General features: G+C 37.8%; 1 protein-coding gene across 1 annotated transcript in view; it reads right to left on the bottom strand.

Annotated features, from left to right (window-relative positions):
* Positions 1 to 90: 90 nt before the first annotated feature.
* The window catches only part of LOC118699662 (atrial natriuretic peptide receptor 2-like), a 37,287-nt gene continuing 15,400 nt past the window's right edge, over positions 91 to 21,977 (bottom strand). The window contains exons 9-23 of the mRNA XM_036403759.2: positions 21,266 to 21,413; positions 19,764 to 19,850; positions 19,350 to 19,493; positions 18,478 to 18,599; positions 16,698 to 16,839; positions 13,791 to 13,825; positions 12,714 to 12,808; positions 11,609 to 11,722; positions 10,648 to 10,741; positions 9,747 to 9,834; positions 8,857 to 8,996; positions 5,938 to 6,090; positions 5,217 to 5,315; positions 2,880 to 2,971; positions 91 to 2,314 (exon numbers count right to left, since the gene is read on the bottom strand). Coding sequence (XP_036259652.1) covers positions 2,165 to 2,314; positions 2,880 to 2,971; positions 5,217 to 5,315; positions 5,938 to 6,090; positions 8,857 to 8,996; positions 9,747 to 9,834; positions 10,648 to 10,741; positions 11,609 to 11,722; positions 12,714 to 12,808; positions 13,791 to 13,825; positions 16,698 to 16,839; positions 18,478 to 18,599; positions 19,350 to 19,493; positions 19,764 to 19,850; positions 21,266 to 21,413 — 1,703 coding nt within the window. The 3' untranslated portion in view covers positions 91 to 2,164. The remainder of the gene's footprint in view (positions 2,315 to 2,879; positions 2,972 to 5,216; positions 5,316 to 5,937; positions 6,091 to 8,856; positions 8,997 to 9,746; positions 9,835 to 10,647; positions 10,742 to 11,608; positions 11,723 to 12,713; positions 12,809 to 13,790; positions 13,826 to 16,697; positions 16,840 to 18,477; positions 18,600 to 19,349; positions 19,494 to 19,763; positions 19,851 to 21,265; positions 21,414 to 21,977) is intronic.

The raw sequence follows: 21,977 nt of genomic DNA, 5'->3' as shown, positions 1-21,977 counted from the left end.
ACTTGTCAGTGGTTAAAGCTGCCAATCCAGCAAACTTGCCATTGGTCACTCATCACTTGTTTCTATTTAGATTTTAAACTCATAAGACACTTAAAAAAATCTTTTAATTCTATAGACAACATTAAAATAAAGCAGAAGAGTTAAAACTTAAATACTATGGACAAAGCATACACTTTCACATCCACATTTGATAAGGATATCAACGTTTTTAATAAAAACGTAAACAAATGCTAACTCATTAAGATAATTATGTAAAATATTTAATACATCAAAAAGCACTGTCATAAAGCAGAGTTTCACAATTTCTAGATAACATTTGGATAAAGGAAATGGTTGTATTAGAGGATATCTCTGGGCTACTGAGATAAGAAAAAAACCTTTTCAGAATAAACTGAAAGGTTTATTCTGCTAAGATTACAAAACCAGTAATTGTACTATACCTTCTACTATGAAATTTAAAAAGATAAAGCTATTTTTAAGCTTAGAAAAAATGTGAGACTAATTAAAATTTTTGATTTAAAAAATTTGGCTGGACTTTATGTTGGGATCTCATGTGCCAAAGTCAGCTATGTCTATGTCCCTCACTGCGATACACAGACTTCTGAGACTTATTTTCACTCAGAAAGATATACATCTTTTCTGTATAGTTCAAAAAACCTCCCATAATTTGGAAGTACTTAACTTTCTACCTTTGTTAGGCATCCCTGAAAAGTCTATCATCATGGCTGCATTTACTTCTCACAGAAGCTGAAGAAAGACTGCAGTGTGACACTCCTATCACTATCACACAGCACATACTTGGATTTGAAAGTTGTAGCTATGCTATGTAGCTATGCTAGCTATATAGAAACATTAACAAGTAGTTAGCTGCTCAGTTAAACTCCACAAATTTAAACCAGAAATATTGCAACTACATGCATGTTTTTGTACTTGTACCTAGGATCAGGGACAGACTGGAGGGTAACGGAGAAGAATAATCAGGATTAAGTGGTGCTACGTCACTCAAAGTCCTTCCTTTTCATCTCCTCCCAATTAACTTTATCCACTGCAGCCCACATTATGGTGGAAATGCTTTGACCCTTGATATCCTTTGTCTCTCAGTTTCACTTATTCTGTTAGATTGTTTGTTAACCAGTTGAACTGGAATGGGCTAAACTCTTCAAAATAGATTAGTCCTGAAAGGTAAGTCTTTAACGAAAGCCAACACCAGCAATGCTCACAGAATCATGCTCATCTAGAAAGTCCTCCACTTGTAGTGATGTAGTTCTCTCTTTACAGGAAATACTGGCTCAGGAATGACCTTTCCTAAACTGTGTCCTAAATTAGACAGTGACTCAGAGGGCTGCCTGATTTCACTGACAGACAGCCATCCAGCAACAGTAGGTTCACCACCACTTCAGTCAAAGCAAAAACATCAGCTAATGTTAAGAGCTATTTTTCAGAGAAATCCCAGAGCAGCTGTAGCGAACTTTACCCTATTTAGCAACAGCATACAACATCTTGCATTTTTCTACCAAGATTTTCCATAACAAGATGCAGATGTCACGAGGAATTGCCTGTATAGAAACACACCAGACTTTCTTCTTAATTCCTCTTTCTATGCCCCAGACAATGGAGATTAAATGGAAGTAGGAGTACAAATTCTTGTTTCAATTTGTATCCATTATAATTTCTCTGCTCTTTTTTTCATCCTTCTCTTTTGATGGATCTTACTTCCTCGCAGGATACACACCTCATTTGTCCCTTTCACAACCACACCCACAGGGTTTATGATACCACTAAACAGCAACACTGTACCATCTCCTTTCCTGTGGGAGCACCTCACAGGCTGGAAGGTCCAATCAGCTGATTTTGAGGTCATGGTGGCTGCTGGCTGAGCATTTCCTATCAAAACCACATCAAGAAGTAACACTGGGAGCTACTTTCTGCTCTGGTAGCTGGTGGGCCATTTCTGTGTATTATTCCTTAAGATGAGTTTTTTGCTTTTTTTCTATTTTCAGTGCCACTGCTGGAGGAAACACCTGTAAATAAAGCCTGAGCTAATACATTCACAAGGCCAAAGGGGTGTATTATCTCTTTTCTAATTTTCTAATTCAGCATGATGACCCAACAGACTGAAAGCAGAAGGGATACTGGAGTTAATGAGTGACTAGGAAGCAGGACTTCAGAGAGGATCACTGGGAAGGACACCTGGTATCGGACTATATGAAAATCTGTTGGCATCTTGAGGAGTCACAGAAGTGCTGGTGACTGCCTTCTGGGCGACAGAAGCTTTCTTACCTTCAAGCCAGTATGTGACCATGTCTCCTTTCCCCTAAGAAAGAATATTAGTCATGGGGTTATAAACCATCTGTTATTTATGAAACAATTTTTTTACTACAACTCAAAACAAGTCCCAAAAGGAGAAATATGTGCCTGTCAGCCTCTTTACACAGAGGAAAAAAGAAGCATAAAAGCTTTCCTTAAAAGATAATAGCAGTAGTATCAGTTAAAAAAATTCTCTGAAGTTCCATACAAAACTGGGTCCACATGTATGTTAATTCTCTTGTGGAACTCACATGATGATTTGTAATGTCTCTGAAGGACCTTTTTTGATTTCAAGCAGTCATGACAGTGAGTGTGCCATGCAGGACTTCCAAGCTTGACTAAGTCCCTTGTCTCTGACTTACCAGGTTTGTCCCATGAACAAATCCATGGAGTTGGTCCTGGCTTAAAATCTGAACATGCTCTCTTCAGGTACAAGAATTAGTCTAACCAAAGAACTGTGAAACACAGAGGACTAGAAAATATAGGAGACTGCATGGGTTAAAATTCAAGGACTCCAGAATACTTTCACACTCTCCTCTCTGAAAAGCTGAGTATAAATGTTGCATACACACCTTGACTTGTAAATTCCCACGGCATGCTAACACATACTCTCCAATCTGCTCCAACAGCTGGTATGCACTTGAACTACACTGTATTTTAAGAGCTGGAAAGAAAGATAAATATCATATTAAACAATTTATACATCTAAGACAGATCCATCTCCCAAAGTGTGTCAAACATTTCAAGACTCATTAATGAACTCTCCCTTGGGGTTTTTTTCCAAGTCTTTCCTTCCATTCCTTGTTATTTGTTATTAAAAATGTTTGCACACAAGTTCCAGTATCCTGGCCTGTTTGTGAGAGCATCTCAGGGTAAATATGGGGCTGTCAATAAACACTACTCTTCATATTCTGCATCTAATAATATTTTTGTACTCTTCACAGTTCTGTATCTGTGCTACTGATGAGCATCTTCTGCCTGTGGTGAAGAAAACCATACACAGTTCTACTTCCTGGTCAATAAAGAGCCAGTGCTTTCTAAGCACATTTCGTTTTCAGCAAAGTCTAAACACTAAAGAAACAGCACAATTGCTCTGACTCCAAACCTATCAATTTAAGACAGTTGGAAGAGATGATATTAACATAACTCCATAATTTTTTTAACATTGTTATTTTTCCTTAGTTGAAATTTTATCTTCATGTAAACCATGTAAACCTCACTTGTCTTGCCTTTTGCAAATGATGGAGGAAGGACCAATGAAGGACAGATAGAAGAAATTCTACTTTTGCTGGAAATCAAAATTTTTCCAAAACTTAAAAAAATTTAAGAAAAGGTTTTTTTACCTGTAACATTCTGTGAAACAGAGCCAATCATTATGCTTTTTTGTTTAAAAAACATCCCAGATGATAGTAGGAGTGGCTAAGATTGTCTAACTGATTTTTGTTATATTAGAAAATGACAGTTCTATAATGTCCACTTTTATTTGTTTAACTCTTTTTTAGAGTCTTAGAACACTGCCTGTAGATCAGGAGATCTAAGTTTCAGATAGATACATATCTCAGAACTATTCTTTGAAGAGACATTATATTTCAGCTTGTCATCTTGCTTGAGAACAAGACACTAGCACTCAAATTCCAGGTGATAGCATTTTTAGTGTGCATTGCTAGTAATTATTCTATTTTAAAGCAATCATCTTAGGGTTAAAACTTGGTAATATAATCTGAGGTCCTCAGATGTATGTGGCCAGAAAAAGAGGGAGAGAAAATAAATGCTTGAAAGATAAATACTTTGTCTTTATTTCTACGTCTATAGTGTTGATGCACCATCTGAGAAAGAGACTGGCATACAGAACAAAAGATAACCTATGAATGATGGAAGCAGATTTTGGAGGTATTAGTTTTAAAGGAGTTCAGATAAGATGACACAAGGAACATGAATGGTGTTATCTGGGAGACTGACAAAACGAAAATGAAGTTATATGTGCTCCATCCAGGTTAGCATTTGCTTTGGAAAAATAAAAATGGTGAGAAGCAATGGACACAAATGATTCTCAAATCCTTTCAAAAGTTTCAAATCCATCATTTAGGACCATTCCCTGCCTTTCTTCCTTGTTTTTAGGGGATCATGATAGATGTTGATTGAAAGTATCAGTTTTTACCATGAAATTAAACTTGAAAAATCTTGTATGTGCCTAGCTCATTTACAATGCATTAAAATGTGAGCCATAAAATTACTCAGCTTCGTTTCATGACTGTAAGGAAACAAGCCATCAAGGTTCTGTGGCAGGGAATCACTAAATCAGTTAAAATATTTCAGAATCTGAGTTTCAAATGTTCATGTTAGCTAAAGACAAAGTTTTCTAAGCAGACTTGGAGCTCTATTATCTCTTAGGAAGAAGCAGTGAGAATACCTACACAAAATTTTTGTTTAAACTCCTTTCTAGAGGGTACATACATAATCTTCTATTCTGGCTGAAGACAGACATAGCTCCCATGATATTCCACTGTTTCTTTTGTTCTCCATTAGAGAAAATTATCAGCGGCAAAAGAGGAGTAATGAAAATACTCTTACCATAAATCCAGCTGGGTGCCAGGAACAAATAGAAACAGTGAACATAACCACTTGCCTCTCATTTTGTTTTAGTCCAAACTTTTTTTACTGTAGAGAACTTCAAAGCCACAAAAATCCCTTCCCAAGACTTGAGAAATAAGGGGATCTGATTGCAAAAACAGTTGTAGAGAATATCATTCAAATAATTTGTCCCTAGGCAGACTGGACCCAGAAATCAAGAACCTCTTTACAGGATTCAGAATTATTTGAATAGGTCAGGACTCAAAACTCAGCCTAACATTTTTTAAGAACTAATTCAGGGATGATTAAAACCCCATCTGCAGTTTGTCCCTTATTACCTTCACTGGTAGATTCCATTCTGGAAGCTGTGTTCACAGTATCTCCAAATAAACAGTACCGTGGCATTTTCGTTCCAACAACTCCAGCTACAACTGCCCCTGTTAAGAAATGGAAAGGAAGATATTTTGTGTTTATAAATCACATAGTCAGTCATACAGCCTTGTGGTTGCTTCCTACACACCCTTAAATCTTATTTGTTAACCATATAAAGACTGAGTGTCAATATTGTCTTTACATGGGTTACAAAGCTGTCTTACAAGTGATTTAAAACTTAGAAGATATGATTTCTTGGTAAGACAATGTATGCTGATTAGTTGGCAGATGCTGGGCTGCACAGGACATGTCCAACTCTGGCTGTCTATCAAGCAGGAATTGCAATCACATCAGATTAAATCAGGGAGCTAGGAGTCTGAGAGTGAAGCCTAGATCAGACTGACAACTCACTGTTTTGAGAAGAGAACAGCTGATAAGGACAGGTTACAGACACAGAATGGCAGTTGTAACTCACATCATCAAAGGCAGAGGGGCTATGAGATGTTTCCAATGTTGTATTCAAAACTGAGCTACCAATATACCAATAAATTATTCTGTTGGGATGACCTCTATGTTGTGTTCCACTGCGTATCAACAAATTAACTTTATTTTTAATGGAGAGGAAATGGCCACTACAGATGCATTTGTAAGGCTAGAGAAGACTCTTTTGCAGCTTTCTCAACATACCTGAATGTATTCCTGCTCTTATCTTTAGGAGGGTATTAGGCTTGTGCGGGATCTTAAAAGTCCTGCAGACATCCAGAAGGTCTAAAGCCATGCTTGCAATCTCACCAGCATGAAGGATCCCATTCTCCTTGGGTACTCCCGACACCACCATATCTTAACACAACAATGTAACTGTGTTAACCTTTGCCATTACACATAGATTTACTAAAGTATGCTGCCTATAATAAAAAAAAAAAGGAAGAAGCCCAATTCCTCCATATCCCAAGGCACAATTACGCCTGTTGAGCAAAGAAAACCAGAAACAAATTAATGCTAGGGCAATGGCTCATATGTGGAATTACCTTAGGTATGAAAAATGTTGTACTTCCTTCTTATTTTGACATGAGATTTATTCCCTCCAATCCTTTCTCTCTTCATCCTCCCCTCCACTGAGTAAAGTTAAAGTGGGACAGGCAGTGCAAATGTGGCAGTTCAGTGCCTTCTGTCATTGGGCAAATATTATAAAAAAAGGCAATGACTCCAACTAGTGCTTCCTGCACTATGCTTTAAAAACTGATGATGGGATCTTGGGGTCCTAGAGTGTTGAGCTGGACAACCATGACTGTGAGAATTATAAACTCCCACTAAACCCTGAATTTGCTGCTCTAGTTTGAGCTCTGTAAATTTATGGCACGTGATGGGGTTCATCCCATTGTACTCAAAGAGCTCGTGAAGTCATTGTAAGCTTTCTGAAAATGCTTTTTGAATGGTCATGGAAATCTGAAGAGGTTCCAGTCTACAGGAAGCTGGCAAATCTGCCAGCTTTCAAGAATTTTTCCAAGAATTTCAAGAATTGCAAGAGGGACAACCCTGCAAATTACAGGCCAATCACTCACTTCAGTGCCCAGCAGAATTTTGGAGCAATTTTTTCTGAGGGGTAATGAAAAATGCTTGAAGGACAACACAGTCATTGGTCATAACCAGCATGGCTTCATGAGTAGAAAGCCCTGATTGTCACATCTGATTTTCTATTACACAGGATAACCCACCTAGGTGATCAAGGGAAGCCAGTTGATGTTATCTTTTGGGATTTCAGTAAAGCTTTTTATACAGCTTCTCCCAGGATCCTTCTGGACAAACTGTCTGGAACACAGCTGGATAAACAAATTATGTGATGGGTGAGCAACTGAATCATGGGTCAGGCAGAAAGGGGGTGCCAGAATGGGGAGACATCAGACTGGTGATCTGTCACCGGGGTTCCACAGGGCTCCAAGCTCAGCCCTGTGCTCTTCAACAGCTTCATAAATGGCTTGGACACAGAACTGGAAGGGTTACTAAGTCTCCCGATGCTACTAAATTGCCCCATAAGCAGAAAGGCCCAGCCAATAGACCTTGAGAAATCAGAGGACTGAGCAATCACCAACTTGATGTTTAAGAAGGAAAAGTATTAGATTCTGCTCCTGGAATGGGGCAACCCTGGATATACAGACAGACTGGGAAAGGAAAGGCTGGAAAGCAGAAATGAGTGCAGGAAAGAGACCTGGGGCTCCTGGTTGAAGTTGAACATGAGTCAGCAGTGTCCTGGGGTGCATCAGGCAGAGCATCACAGCCAGGCAAGGGAGGGGGCAGGATTGTCCTGCTCTGCTCTGCTCTGCTCTGGGGCAGCCTCAACTCGAGTGCTGGGGGCAGGTCAGGGTACCACAATAAGAAATATATATATATATTGAGCTGTTAGAGAGTGTCCAAAGGAGGCCACAAGGATGGTGAAGGGCCTTGAGGGGAAGTCCTGTGAGGAGTGGCTGAGGTGACTTGGTGTGTTCAGCCTGGAGAAGAGGAGACTGAGGGGAGACCTCACTGCAGTTACAACTTCCTCATGAGGGGAAGAGGAGGGGCAGGCACTGATCTCTTCTCTGTGGTGACAGTGACAGGACCCAAGGAAATGGCCTGAAGTGGTGTCAGGGTTGTGTTTAGGTTGGATATCAGGAAAAGGCTCTTCACCCAGAGGGTGGTTGGGCACTGGAAGAGGCTCCCCAGCACACTGGTCACAGCACCAAGCCTGACAAGCTCAAGAAGCATTTGGACAACGTTCTCAGGTACATGGTATGACTCTTGAGGATGGTCCTGTGCAGGGCCAGGAGTTGGACCCTATGATCTTTGTGGATCCCTTCCAGATCATATTCTATGATTCTGACACTGTGTAGGGTGAGAAACTGGTCTTTTAGGGATCTATGGGGTGCATTTGTTCAGGAATTTTATGCTCAAGAATGTGTTCAACAGTTCCACGGAGAAAGAAGAGTGGGCTTTTTTGTTCCCCATCTCTTATAGGAATTCTGTCTGTCTCATCCAAAAGCCCTGTTAGATTTTTCTTAGGTTTTAAAGAACTCAATTTTAATCATAGTCTATCTGCAGCAGATTGCCGTGGTAGCAAATACAAAGCTCTTTTCCTACAAAAGAAAAGATGCAAAAGAGAAGAGGCAGTCAAGCCCCTACAATGTATTAGGAGAAAGAAGATTGTTATGGTCTTTGTGAAAAAGACCGATAATAAAGCTTAGGGTATGGCATGTATGATCCCATGTAGAAGATAATTTTTTTTTTTAGTTGTGTTCCCGTGATACAGAAGTTTCCAACTGGGATTAATCTGCTGTCAAGACTTAAAGTCAGATCTCACCAGTAATAGGAATCAAATAAACAGCAGTGGTATTTTACTCCATTAATTTGCCCCATTCACCACACTTGTTAACCACACAAATGATGAAATGTATGCAGGAAAATGTTCCTAAAGTTTGCTAGGGCTCTGCTAGAACTCCTCTCCTAATTGTTTTATTTGGTCTTCCCAGTCATAAGAAGCTTTCCAAATCTCCTTCAGCTATTCTTCCTTGTCATCAGAGAGTCTCTATCCTGACCCAGGCCCCATCACAGACCGCAGCTCAAGGAACTTACAGGCATCTCCTATTGTCTCCACCTTATAGACATCATAGTTATCTATGATTTCATCAAAAATGGTATAAAGCTTGTTCAAGAGATCTACCACTTGATATGGCGTGCTGCTGCTGGACAGCTCAGTAAAGCCAACAATGTCACTGTTAAAACACAACAGAAAGACCATAATCGTCCACTGTCCTAATGGTTGCTAATTAGTAATCTTAAACACACAGTAAACATTTCTCAATGCAATTACATCAACTTTCTCTTTTCAATAATTCTTTCACTAAGATTCTTATTGGATAGTTTTATCTTCATTTATTTAAATTTACAAAAGACTCCTTCCATTTAAAAGGACAGACTGATCCAAGTCTTTTTGCTTAGCAATGCAGTAAAACATTTTTACAGGTAGAGTTTAAATCTGTAACAGACTAAGCACTCTTCTGCTTTGAGTTATGTATAAATTTAAAAAAAAAGGGAACTTGATATCTGTTCTTTTATGACAAGAAGGCATGCTATTTGTATGTTGTTTCCTGCACACAAAAAAATTAAAACTGTAAATCCTTGTGGACTCTAAGGATAGGCAAATTTTCTTTACACAGGTTAAATGATAGATTCTTTACTTAGACCTATTTTATGAAACATAGATTCATGCATGTGTAATACATGTAAAGTAATGTGCTGCCGTTTGTTACAGCTCTAGAGTAATGTAATTTTTTACTTAAATAATTCTAATCAAAAATAGGGAGAGAGTGTGAGAATTTTGAAAGACACTATTTTGTAGAACCACCTATTACAACAGATGGCAGTTTAGATAGATACTTGGTTAGGAGCTTCACCTCCACCAGAAGCCTAGGAGTTTCTTCTGTAGGAGACAGTTCTAGTCCTACCTTTCATCTTTTATTTACCTGAAGAAGATGGTGGCACTTGAGTAACTTTGAGCTTGTGCCTGTTTTCCCTGCCTGAGATCATCTGCTACTTGTTTTGGCAACATACCTGTTGTAGAAAGTAGAGCATTGTAATCTTCTTACATGGATAAAAGAACATATTAAACATAACGTGTTGGTTTAAATGCTCAAAAAGTGTTCATAAATGCAAAATATTATGAAGGTGAAAACACACCTTGGCATCAAAATCTGCTCTGCTGTAATGTGAGAAATCACAATAAATCTCACTGATAACACATCCAGATTCTTCATATGGCCCATAACTTTTAGGCCAAACAAACCAGTATCTATACATTTCAAGAAAGAGTAAGGTTAGATTCTAATGGTGTGATCTACGATTTTACTAATTCTCTCTTTGTGAGCTCTTTGCTAGTGCTTTCTACCTGTGTTAGGTTTGTTTATTATCTCTTCCCTGTTTGTTTGTTTTTTTTTAATTTTATTTGTTCCCCCTATCTTGGACTTTCACATCCCTTTGTTTTTTGCTTTCTTACATGCTATTCCCATCTCTTTGTGCCTTTCTTACAGAATTCTGGAACATACACTGCCATCAAAAGCAGCCAACTACCCTTCCAGAACATTTATAACTACGCAAAAGGCCTGCCACACCAATGGCTTTGCAAAGTCAGAGCACTATGGATTTTGGGCCATAGCTCTTAGACGAGTGTACTGATTTCTAGGGAGGAAATACAGAAAGTAGCTAAATATCTTTCCAGCTTTTCAAGAAACAAGTATATTCAATCTTTTCTAGCTAAATGTTACCTATTAAATAATCACCTATCAAAGGGTTCTTTTTTGTAGTTAGAAAGCTGAAATAAAATTATTATTGAGAAGAATATCCAGTATTTTTTTCTCTATAACTTACTATACAGCAGACGATCAGTCTTCTGTTTTTCATGCATTAAATCCTGGGTTCTCTCAGAAACTAGTATCTCCAGATGTTTGTTATATTTCTCCATCTAAATAACAGAGAATTAGGTAAAATTTTTCAGAAATTCATCTGTTTACTGAAACAGATGCCTAGCTGGATAGGATTTAAGTATTGGAATGATTCTGCTTTGAAAACATTCAGAGATTCAGAGATAAAAAAGGGCACAGGCCTAAGACACCAAGCACTTATTAACAAAATACAAAGATCAGGTTTCTCCTCAAGTAAATTTATGAATTTAGACTTGAGGTTGTTGCTTACACACAAGACAGTAGAAGGCAATTTCAGGTTTTTCAAATTTCATGCAAGCTTGAGGGGGCAAATCCAATGCAGAAAGCAGCCTACAGACAAAATCTTAACAAAACAGAAGGTATCTAAGTCTCAAACTTTTATAAAAAATTCACAATGCTTTCATAAACTATCTTGCTATGCTAGTCTGTGCTTTGCTTTTTGCATCCCTCCTCTGTGTGAGGCAATAGTCTGGAGGCAGATATCTTCCTTCTCTGGTGATGAGCTTGAGATACTCTGCTCAAAATTATTTATAAACATGCTATTTGTAGCATGCAGGGATTCTATATCCATGGTACTGTAAGAGTGTTGGGTCACAGGAAAGGGGGAATATAGTTTGCCAACAACATTTGACAGACAAAAAATGTTCAGCCCCAAAGAAACTGAGAAAGTTAAAAAACTGAATGAGAAGAATAGCAGGGTTCCAAGCAATTCTGCTTGGAACCCTGCTTTTCTTCTCATTCAGAAGAACAGAACTGAACAAATAACTGTGGATATTTTTTCCAAACAAGGGGTATAAGATTAAAAAAACAAAAAAACAAACCTGAAGGATAGAGGTGAAAGTTATTGAAAGTGAGCAGATTGGATTGGATTAAAAAGCTAAATTTACCAGAGTCATCATCATGTCAACAGGGCTAACAGGATTCATCTTGTACAACATTTTCTTGACTTGTTCAAATGTAGGCCTTTGGGATGGATCATTTTTTCTGCACCTTTCAATTAACTGCAGAAGGGAAAGAGTGAGAAAAGCAAACAGCCTTTTATTATTCCAAGCACAAGCAGTATTTTAAGTTAATACTTGTTTTCTTGGTGCCAACTGCTTATGTGAAGCTCTATCTGCAGCTGGTGAAGTGTCAGAGGGATACTGAAGCTTCTGGAATTCTACAGGCTTTTGCTGAATGAAGGATATTAGTTCGTGAAAATGCTGCTGTGGGAAATCCTGAGTAAGATATACACATTCCTTCTGCTGAGCACTGCTTAAGCTCTTGTCTTGTGCTGTAAGAGAGTTATGCTGTTGGAGTCACATACTGTTTTCAAAGGACTTGTCTGTACATAAATCTCACAAAAGATTAAGAGCTGAAGTACCCCTTAAGAATGTTAACTTCTGATTAAAAAACAGTGCTGCTAAGGAGAAGTTTTTTACATTTATGTTTCTACAAACCAGCAAAGGTGAATTATATTGCATTTAAATGACAACTGAAAAGAGGATGACCCTGTCTTGTTCTGATTTATTTAAACTGGGAGGGGGTATACTTTATTGAGGCTACTGAAGAGAAAGACTTGTTGCATAAGAAACAAACCAAACTCATAATTTGCCTGAGACAGACTTCATTATGTGAAAGCTCTCCGTCAGTAAGCTAGATATTACCAACATAAAATATGTATGGAATTCAACACTTTACAATAAAATGAAATTGCACAAAAATCAATGATTGAATATTAAAAACATAATCTATTACACTGGAAACTGGAGGGGACAACTGAATTTTTAATTGTTACAATGACAGGTTTTTTATTAAGGATATTAGATATTATAATTTTGCTTTGTTTGAGGTGTACTTCTTGATTTCTGGATTATTTATATTTATCAAAGGTCATATCACCATAAAACTACTATGACATGTTGTAAATTCACTTCAATAAATGATTTTTGTACGCAATGTTGTACTTTACTCACAATTTGTACTTCACGTACATTATTGTATTTTACTCACTTCTACGTAATCTGCGGGACAAGAATTCTCACTCTTTCCTGAAATTAATTCTGCCAAAGGTCGGCACCAGGAATATTCAGCAGAATGCACATCATCTTTCTAGAGAAAAGGAGATTAAGCATTGTTGAAACAAGTGTTATGTTTCTCATGCCAGACACTGAAAATATATTACTATTATCATCATCACTTTTATAACATCTTCCCTATCACTTCTAAGTCAGCTTTTTTTACATAAGAACACAAGGGAAAAGAAAGGATAAAAAAGATATATAACCCAGTCTAAAATGGGTCACCTTTTCTAAAAGTTTTTTCATGGCTGACAGGCCTTAATCTTAGTGTTTATATGACATAAACATCTTTTGAAACAAATGAATACCTGGCAAGATATTGGGAAACTTTTAGGAGACCACCAGGACTAGAGGACTATATTAGTCTATTATCATAAACCGTGAGAACTGGAAAAATAGTAGTTTTAAGTCTTTATTTTTACAATTCTTGTTAAGGAAATTATTTCAGAGAGAATGTGGTTACATATCAAGACTATCTGTTTCCAATTTCAAGGTGCATACTTTTTGTGTTTGTCATTTAGTAGTGATCAAAGACATATGCAAAACAGATATTTTACTCATGGAGAGCAGCTAATTTGCTTTTCTAGGTTATTCTTTTTACTGCAAGATTCCACTTAAAGGGCCTGTAAAAGACAGGTAAAGGAAGAAGCAGGAGAAAAAGGAAGATATTAATACATACATTCTCTCTGCATCCACCTAGCCATTAAGCCTCACAAAACTAATCAAAAGGCAGTTTTGGAGCTACATTATTTTTATAATATATTCTTCTTCAAAGCTCTGAAATGGAAAACTGGTAGATTTATGAGGAAACCCTGATTGGATGTTCCATGGGAATTGAACTGGCATCCATAAAATCATGAGGAAAATGCATGCTTATAAAGCAACTCAAAGGTGCAGTACCTCAAAGTTTGGTTTGTCTTCAGCAGAAACAGAATCAAAGTTGTCATGCAAATTCTACAAATTCTATTCTCTAAAGATAGTTCATCTTTACTTACTGCCAGAGAGTCACTTCTTGTGGCAATTTCTAGTAAAATGATGGCATAACTGCAGAATAAAAATGAAGAAAAATCTTAATGCAGTAACAGTTAATTGAGTCAGCGATTTCTTCTTTTCATGATTTCTTACTCTTCCCCATTCTATGGCTGAAATCCCAGTATCTCAAAAGGAAGGATGGCAATGGTGCTGCTACTTGTTACTGCTTTGTGTTTTCAGGGATTTGTTACTGAATGTTTCATAGCATTTGGGTCTCACGGTTATAGGCCCCAGAGACGTTTGAGTTTGATGGACAGCAAAGCAATTTTCTCTGTAAGTATTAATGGAATCCAGAGTGATATGTCCAGGTTTATGTACATGAACCCTACCAGTTAAACATAAGGGTCTGATTTTTGCTCCAATCAAGGGTCAGGAGCAGGTTCATCAGAATCACCAATGGGGGAAGTGGCTTTTTTTCAGCCACCAAAAAGATTGCTGTTCTAGAAAAATTTCATGTCTATGATGACATGGTGTGTCGAGAGAAGATATTCTATAGTAAGCATTTCTGCTTGTTTCTTCTGAATTGTATTCTCGTGGTCATTATCTTCCTCAGCTGAACTAAGGTCTAATACATTCATCAAGGATGAAGAGTGGAAAAAGACAGTAAAAATAGAGAATTTAGTCTTTTCTGAACTCATTGGAGGGCTTCCAAAACAGTGATCTCTTAGAAGCAAGCACCTCCTTCAGCCAACAGGCTGGATAAAGATGTCTCTTTATACAGTAAAACTATGTAATAATTTATGCCTGCATGCCTCTCAGCTTGGTAACATTTACTTTTGTAGAGAATATTGGTTTTCAATCTGTTGTGTCACTAATGGTTGCACAGTTCTGTAAGACATTTTGTTGGTAACAGGATATGTTTATCTATCTCTCAGCCCACCTGTGGACCACCACTGGAAAATAAAATAATGCATACAAAACATGATTAATAATTTAGAAATTAATCTGATGATATTTTCATATTAATTTTGTGGTGATTTGTTAGGAGAAAGCAAAATCAATCCTGGTAAGGCAGCAAAACTAAAACAGATTTTCACGGATAATAATTAGATGATAGCAACTCTGATAAAGCAGCATTGATTTAATTAATGTTCAGCTGCACTGCCCAATAAAATGCACTATGCATTGTGGATAGGGAAATCCATATGATGATTACAAATCAGGAAGAACAAATCTAGGAGAAACTGTGACTGGAAACAGCCTCTTCAGCTCAAAATGAGCTACGTTCATACTTCTGTTCTCATTTCCATTTTAGCTTTCCCATCTGAACAACACTTTCCTAGAGAACTTTAAAAGAAAGTGATTCATCTGTAAGAGCACGCTAAATTACAAGTCCCTCTCCCGTAGTTTCTACTCATTTTTTATTTGGGCCTCACCTTCAAGAACATTAATGGAAAATTTGCACAGATAAAAACTAAGGATTTCAACACTGGATCAATGCTGCCTGGCCAGTGAGACCAAATACATATATCAGGAAGGCTTACCTCCTGCTCATATCATCAAAAATTAAATTTTTTAAAATGCAAATTCTAAAGAACAGCCCAGATAAGAAGATAGCTCTTTCAATGGTACCGGGTACTTCTCTGTCTTCCCTGCCTGCATGTTTCTCTTCTCCCTTTTTTGGTGTGATCTCTCACTGCTTTTACTTTTTTTAATCAAGAAATTAATAACTGCAGTGTCACAAAAGAAGATGTAGATTTTTCAGACATGTGGGTGGGACAGCAAGATAAATCCAGGAAACGTTCACTGAATCTGTCAAAAGTTCATTGTAGACATATGGGATGTGAGTAAATCAGATCTTAGGACTATTTAAAGGGGAACCCTTGGCAAGAAATGCCTTCAGGAGGCAAAGTTGCCTGTGAAGTCAAATAATGATATCTATCCAGAACGGGATCAAAGTGAGAACAACAAGCCAAGGAAACATTTTCTAGGATACATTTTGGCTGCAGGGCAATGGTAAACACTGGAATGTATAAGACAATCCTAAAATTATTGTTTAGTTGGAGCACAGTTCTTTCAAAGACTACTTCATGTTGAAAAAGTACAGATACAGGACAAATGACAGTAGCCAGAAATACCAACACAATCCCAAACTGCCTTAGCTGAGCTATTTTGGAGAAAATTCTAAGGACATATTGAAATGTCCTATAGGCAGAAATACTACTGAGACTTCAAGTTCTTGCTCAGTTAATCTGATAGAATAGATAAAAAGTAATGATATTCAAGCACATATACAGACATTTGTTTACAATCGTGTTCCCACTTATCTGAAAAGTGATTGGATAGAAGAAGTCCACCACCAGGAGGGAAAGCCACTGGAAAGCAATCTTCTATAAAGGCTTTCAAAAGGAAAGGAATGGAGCTATTTGCTAGTGCATCCATTTTTTCCCCTTCTCTTTATTTTTCCACTGTAAACCGAATATTGTCACCATGTATATGCCCCCAAATAATTGTATTGACATTCAGTAATAGAATTACAGGATGCATATGTGCATTATGACATTCTAGAACTTTGATGCTATTAACTTCTAAAGTATTGCCATTGTTGAAAATAATTCTACTTTTCATAAGAAACAACAGCAGAAAGAAAAAGGATAATTAGATAATAGCACATCTTCATGCCTTTTTATCTTACCAGTCAAGTGACTCCTTACAAATCACTGGGGCAACTCTGCTTTTAAATAATGTCAGTGAATTCAGTATTTGATTATCTACCTTGAAAGAGAAGATCCTGTGATATCTATGCTGTTCTCTATTCCAGGACCAATCCTTTTAAAAATACAATCAAACATATACCTGGAGTGACCACAGAATTCCACCAAGCCTAACTGTTGTTAAAGAATACTCAAGACTACTAAAAGTGAGATCAGGAAAAGTTAGCTACCTGTAGACATCAGACATAGAATTGGGCTCAAAATCTGAAAGAGTATGTATTTCAGGAGCTGTGTAAATCTGTATCAAATGCTGCTGGGACGAATTTGATCCATCAGGAAAATCTTCTTTTCTATATGACTGCAAGCCATAATCTGAAGTGGAAGAAAGGAAGCAAACTATTCAGTGGATACTTCCCTGAAACAAGTACAGTAGTAGACAGTAACACAGCTAGTCTAAATAAATTAATTTTCCCTATTCTAAATACACATCTTAGTCTAGAAAGAGTGGGTTTTTTGTGGTCTTGCCCCCCTAAAATATAGCATCTGGAAAATTTGGGCAAGACTGAATGACAGCAGGCAAACTGAACTTCGTGACCCATTGCAATCAGAATTATTTTATAATTTTATCAAATTATTTTCAGATAATATTCTCACCTCAGTGCAAGAGTTAGCATGTAAATACAGGTTTCTGTTCTACTTTGTCCCTTGATCCTTATCTCTGGTGGCAGGTTGCTCAAGTAATTGCTAGTTAGACAAACAGCTGAAAATCAGATGGTGGGCGTTACTTGAACACCACTAGCATGAGAACAAAGACAGCATAGATGTGAAACATCTTTCCATCTATACTTCTAGCCTAATATAGAAGGAATTCTTAGCATATGACTCAGAATCAGGAAGAATGAGAAAAAAACAACTGACTTCTGTTTTCTTTCTTACGTAAACAGCGCTCTTCTGACTGTATGTGAAAGCTGGATGCAGACATCTGGCTTTCTCTGGAGTGACCTCTAATTAAGATGTTCCTAGGGACTGAATGTTTATGTGGAGGTCATTTTTAAAATAGCTCCCACATTTGTTATTAATGAGGTTTGTTTGACATTATTGCATCCAGATAAACCATGAACATTTGAAAACCCTACAGTTTGACACAGAACAGAAACAAAACAGAAGTTGCTGAATGATTTCACAGATATCCTATTCATATGAGAGGAGCTGTGCTAAGGTGATGCAGTGGATATAATCCAACTATGTCTAATTTTTATGTTTTTCTCCAGAACAGGCTCCAAGCAGAGAAGGCAGTTCTGAAGACAGAAGGATACTGAAGGAGTTGGAGAACCAAGCCTGGCCCCATGTAGGAACCTTAGTCATAGGATATACCACTGAAAAAAAAATCTGCTGCTGCTGCTTTCAGGATGGCTATGGGTTAAAGAGTATGATGACTGCTCTGGGCAAAAAGTAGAAGAGATGATCATTGCCTTAATTCCCTTTGGCAGCTGCAAACTAAACTAGACTCTCTAGTGATTTTCCTGTTCCCACAGGCTCTCTTCCTGTACCAAGAGTAGACCTGACCTGCAGCTCCATCACTGGGAGAATACAATTCAATGCCATGAACAAGACTTAAAAGCTCTGAGTTGAGTCTGCTTCTCTCCATTAAGTTACCTTGTGCTTACCAATCAGTCAGATTACTACATCTCTTTACACCATTCTCCATGCCTCAGGGTTCTCTCTCTATCAAAAGAGAGAATGAGGCAGAGAGTTTCTGCTCAGATGTTGACAGGCTGAATCATTTGTGGGATCTGAAGTGTGCATCTGTGACACATACTAAATGACTTGACTTGATAATTTAATATGAAACTTGCTTCAGCACTAGGTGCTGCTAGTGAAGTCTGGTACAGTCAGCAACTCCACATGCAATGTCAACATGAAAGCACTTGGGAAGAGTGTTGCATGTGAAATCTCTAATTAGAGGGTTAGCTGGGCAGTTTTGAAAATTTTTTCTAGCTTTCTTTTTACCTGCAATTTTACAAACCCACCGGTCATCTATCACACAGTTATTAGACTTCAACCGTCCATGATACATTTTGTGGTGGTGGAGATAGGCCATTCCTTGAGCAATATCAGTAGCAAAAGAAAACCTGAAAGTCAAAAATCAGTAAGCTAGTATTTCCAATTTCCCTCAAAAATGGCTCCAAAGTCTACTGAAGTTTACAGAATCTGTAGTTTTCAACTTGTGTCCCCATGGTCACTTTTCCAAAACATTTAAGGTGACTGTTTGAAAGCCCATACCTCCCTGAGCTCACAGGCCAAGAGAGTAAAGTTTCTTCTAGAAATTTTCAGTACTTTTTTATCCTTGGGAGTGCTTTCACATGTTTACAAGTGAAACAATATTATTATCTTCCTTGCTTTATTTGGAAGGTTTCCTTCCTGAAAACCATTTTTCTTTGCTGAAGGCAAGCATAAAGCAGAAGCAGAAAGGACACGTCAAGAGGATCAATCTCAAAAAACAATGTCACTGCCTTTGTGAAAGTTTCATTGACAATGTGAGCTCATTTCCTCTATGGGTAAGAATAATGAACCACTTGCAGGTATGCTAATCATTTCACCAATATATCTTCACAAACAGAAAGCTGACAAGTCATTGTCTTAGCATTGCAAGGACTAATCATGTAATTTCTCAAAACACCCAAAAGACAAGTTGGACTGGACTAGACTCCCTTGCTCCTTTCCTCCCTTCCTCCCTCCCTCCCTCCCTCCCTCCCTTCCTCTCCCTATATCACAGTACAGGCTTGTCTAGACAAGAACTTTATCTAAAATTAATATCTTGTCCCAAACAGCATATAGCACGGTCTATGTCAGTTAGCTTTTCAAAAGTTGGATTTTTTCACCTGAAACCCCAGTTCAAAGGAATATCTTCATTGAGGAGCACATCACTAAGGCTGCCTTTGGGGCAGTACTCTGTGACAATGGCAACATTTGGAACTTCTATACAACCTCCAATGAATTTGCAGAGATTGGGATGGTCAAGTTCCCTGTGAAAATCAACAAAAATCACAGCATAACAGTAATTTTCACAGATGTCCATCCTGGTTTTGTAGTGCAACTAGAAAACCAAGTGCCTTGTCTCACAATGTAGAGAAAAAGTAAAACAGACATAAGGAAATTTTAATCTTTGCTCTCTTTCAAGCAAAGTTTGAAAGAAAGAGGAATATGAATTTATAGTCACATCTGGAAAGATTTTAAGCCCTAAAAAATCAGTGTAAAAATGGAACAACATACACTTCTTAGATTTTGCTTCTTACCTCACTTGCTTTACTTCTTTACGTATGGTTTTAGACAGTGTGAATGACTTCTTCATTATTTTCTTTATGGCCACTGTTCTGCCATCACTGAAACAGAATGAAATGCTGTTTACAGTTTTAGGGCAACTTCAGAAGCCAGCAATACTACAAAAAGGGACTGCGTATATTTTGTATCAGGGAATAGCTCCACATCTCTAGAGATGAGGCAGAGAATTTAAGCATGTCCATACGTGGTTGTAACTGTGACTCTAGGACTAGAAACAGGACCCTGTTTCTTTTGATGAAGGAAGCATTAGTTATTATATTCAATCTGGATATGTGGACGCCATTTGAAATGTGAGTGTTAAAGTCAGTTGGGGCAGTTTGAGGATGGAGCAGCAAAGGAAATGTCAGAGCTAGAGAAATAATACAGCCAGCTCCCATCTATCCATTACTTCTGACTACTGTTCTGCAGATTCTTCACTGACATTTAACAAAGTTTTGTTCTTGTGGGTTTGAGCATTCTCAGCAAAGAAGCAGTTGAGTTTCATTAAGAACAAAGAAATTTTCCTTTTTAGAGTAAAGGAATTCAGTGGAGATACCTGCAGGAATTTTAGTGGTGAACCATATAAATACAGAGTATGGGGTATTTAGAGTAGCAGTTGTAGGTGCTTCACCAATGAGACTGAATGCCCCATTATACCCATGATAAATACTTTTGACGTTGAGTCATCTGAGGAAGGGGATGATGATGATGATGATGATGATGATGATGATGATGATGAAAATATCACCACTCAGAAAGAAGCAAAAAAGATCAATGCTGAACACAGTATTTCATCAATGAAGTGGCTGTGATTTTCCACAATCTATGCTGAAGGCACTTTGTCCCCATGATCCCAAGTAAGCTTCTTTGTCCTGCAAAGCACAGATCCTTCTCTGTTTATTCAAATGATAAGTACCACTTCCAGCTTTGCATGTGTTCAATTGCTTCTTGGATGGCAGGATATATCTGTAACATTTGTCCTTATAGTTACATGATATGCAGCTTTGTAATTTGATTCAGAGGTGAAATGCTCTGAATCTTGAGTCATGTCAGCTGGTTAAAGGACGAGATTTCTAATGTGCTACTGTAGATGATGCCCTTCTTTAGAGCAAAGAACCTAGTTTGCTCTGCCTGCATTTCAGAAAAAAGGAATTTATAAAAGTCTTGGTTACAGATACATTTGAACAGCAGGGGCCATTCATTAACAGATGCAGGACATCTTATATACCAACAACCTTTCAACAAGACCCTAAGAGAAAAGGAGAAATGACAACCAAGCCAGAAGCCTGGAATGTTAAAATACTCCACAGCCAATATGCAGTATAGAAGTCAGATGATGATCTTAACTTTCCCAATTTGGCCTGACAAGATAAATTCATGGTTTTTCGCTGCCTATCAATTGAAAGTGGCAAGAACCAGAAATGAAGGTGAAACTAATATAGTCGAACTTCAGTAAATGAGTAATATATTGACTTACTATCTCCCAGTCTGGGTGAAGTATTTCCTCCTGGACATGTTGGCAGCTGCTGTGCAGGAGCTCAGAGCAGTAACACAACTGACACTGGAGTCACTGAGTGCTGGGGGAGCACTCGTCATGCTTCCTGTTGCTGTGCATATAATGCAATCTAAATGGGACGTGGGATGAGAAAAGGCACATGAAGGTTCCTATTTATGCACAGATGGAGACTCCAGACACAAAGAAATACAGAGAATTTTCAAAATCTTTGCATCTCATCTCCTCTTGTTAATACTTAAGAGAGAAGGCTATTGCTTGGAATGGGACTGCTGCATAAAAAGTAAAAAATGTTTCAAAGAGGATTCATTGCCAGAGATACTTCTCACTAATCCTCAGGATTTTATGCAACTTTCATTTCTCTGCACTTGAGATGGTTAGCCCCTGCTGCTACACAGAAGCTGAGGACAGAACCCAGAGAAGGAGAGTAAACCCTGTGCCATACTTTAACAAGTCTATTTGGAGCTCCTAGAAGACTGAAAAGTACAGGAATGTGGGAAGTGATTCTGACACCAAAGAGAAGTCAGAGAAGAGCAACAATACAGTAAGAGGAAAAAAATCCCAGTGATTTTCAATGTACATTTTTTAATGTCTGTTGACCAGCTCACAGCAAAAAAATGGACTTCAAAACAAATTTAATGAGTTACACGTCATGCCATAATCTCCGATCAAAATC

This window comes from Molothrus ater, chromosome Z (genome assembly GCF_012460135.2).
Source record: "Molothrus ater isolate BHLD 08-10-18 breed brown headed cowbird chromosome Z, BPBGC_Mater_1.1, whole genome shotgun sequence".
Taxonomy (NCBI): Eukaryota; Metazoa; Chordata; class Aves; order Passeriformes; family Icteridae; genus Molothrus; species Molothrus ater.
Note: the sequence above shows the minus strand (reverse complement) of the source record. Positions and strands in the feature narration are given on the sequence as shown.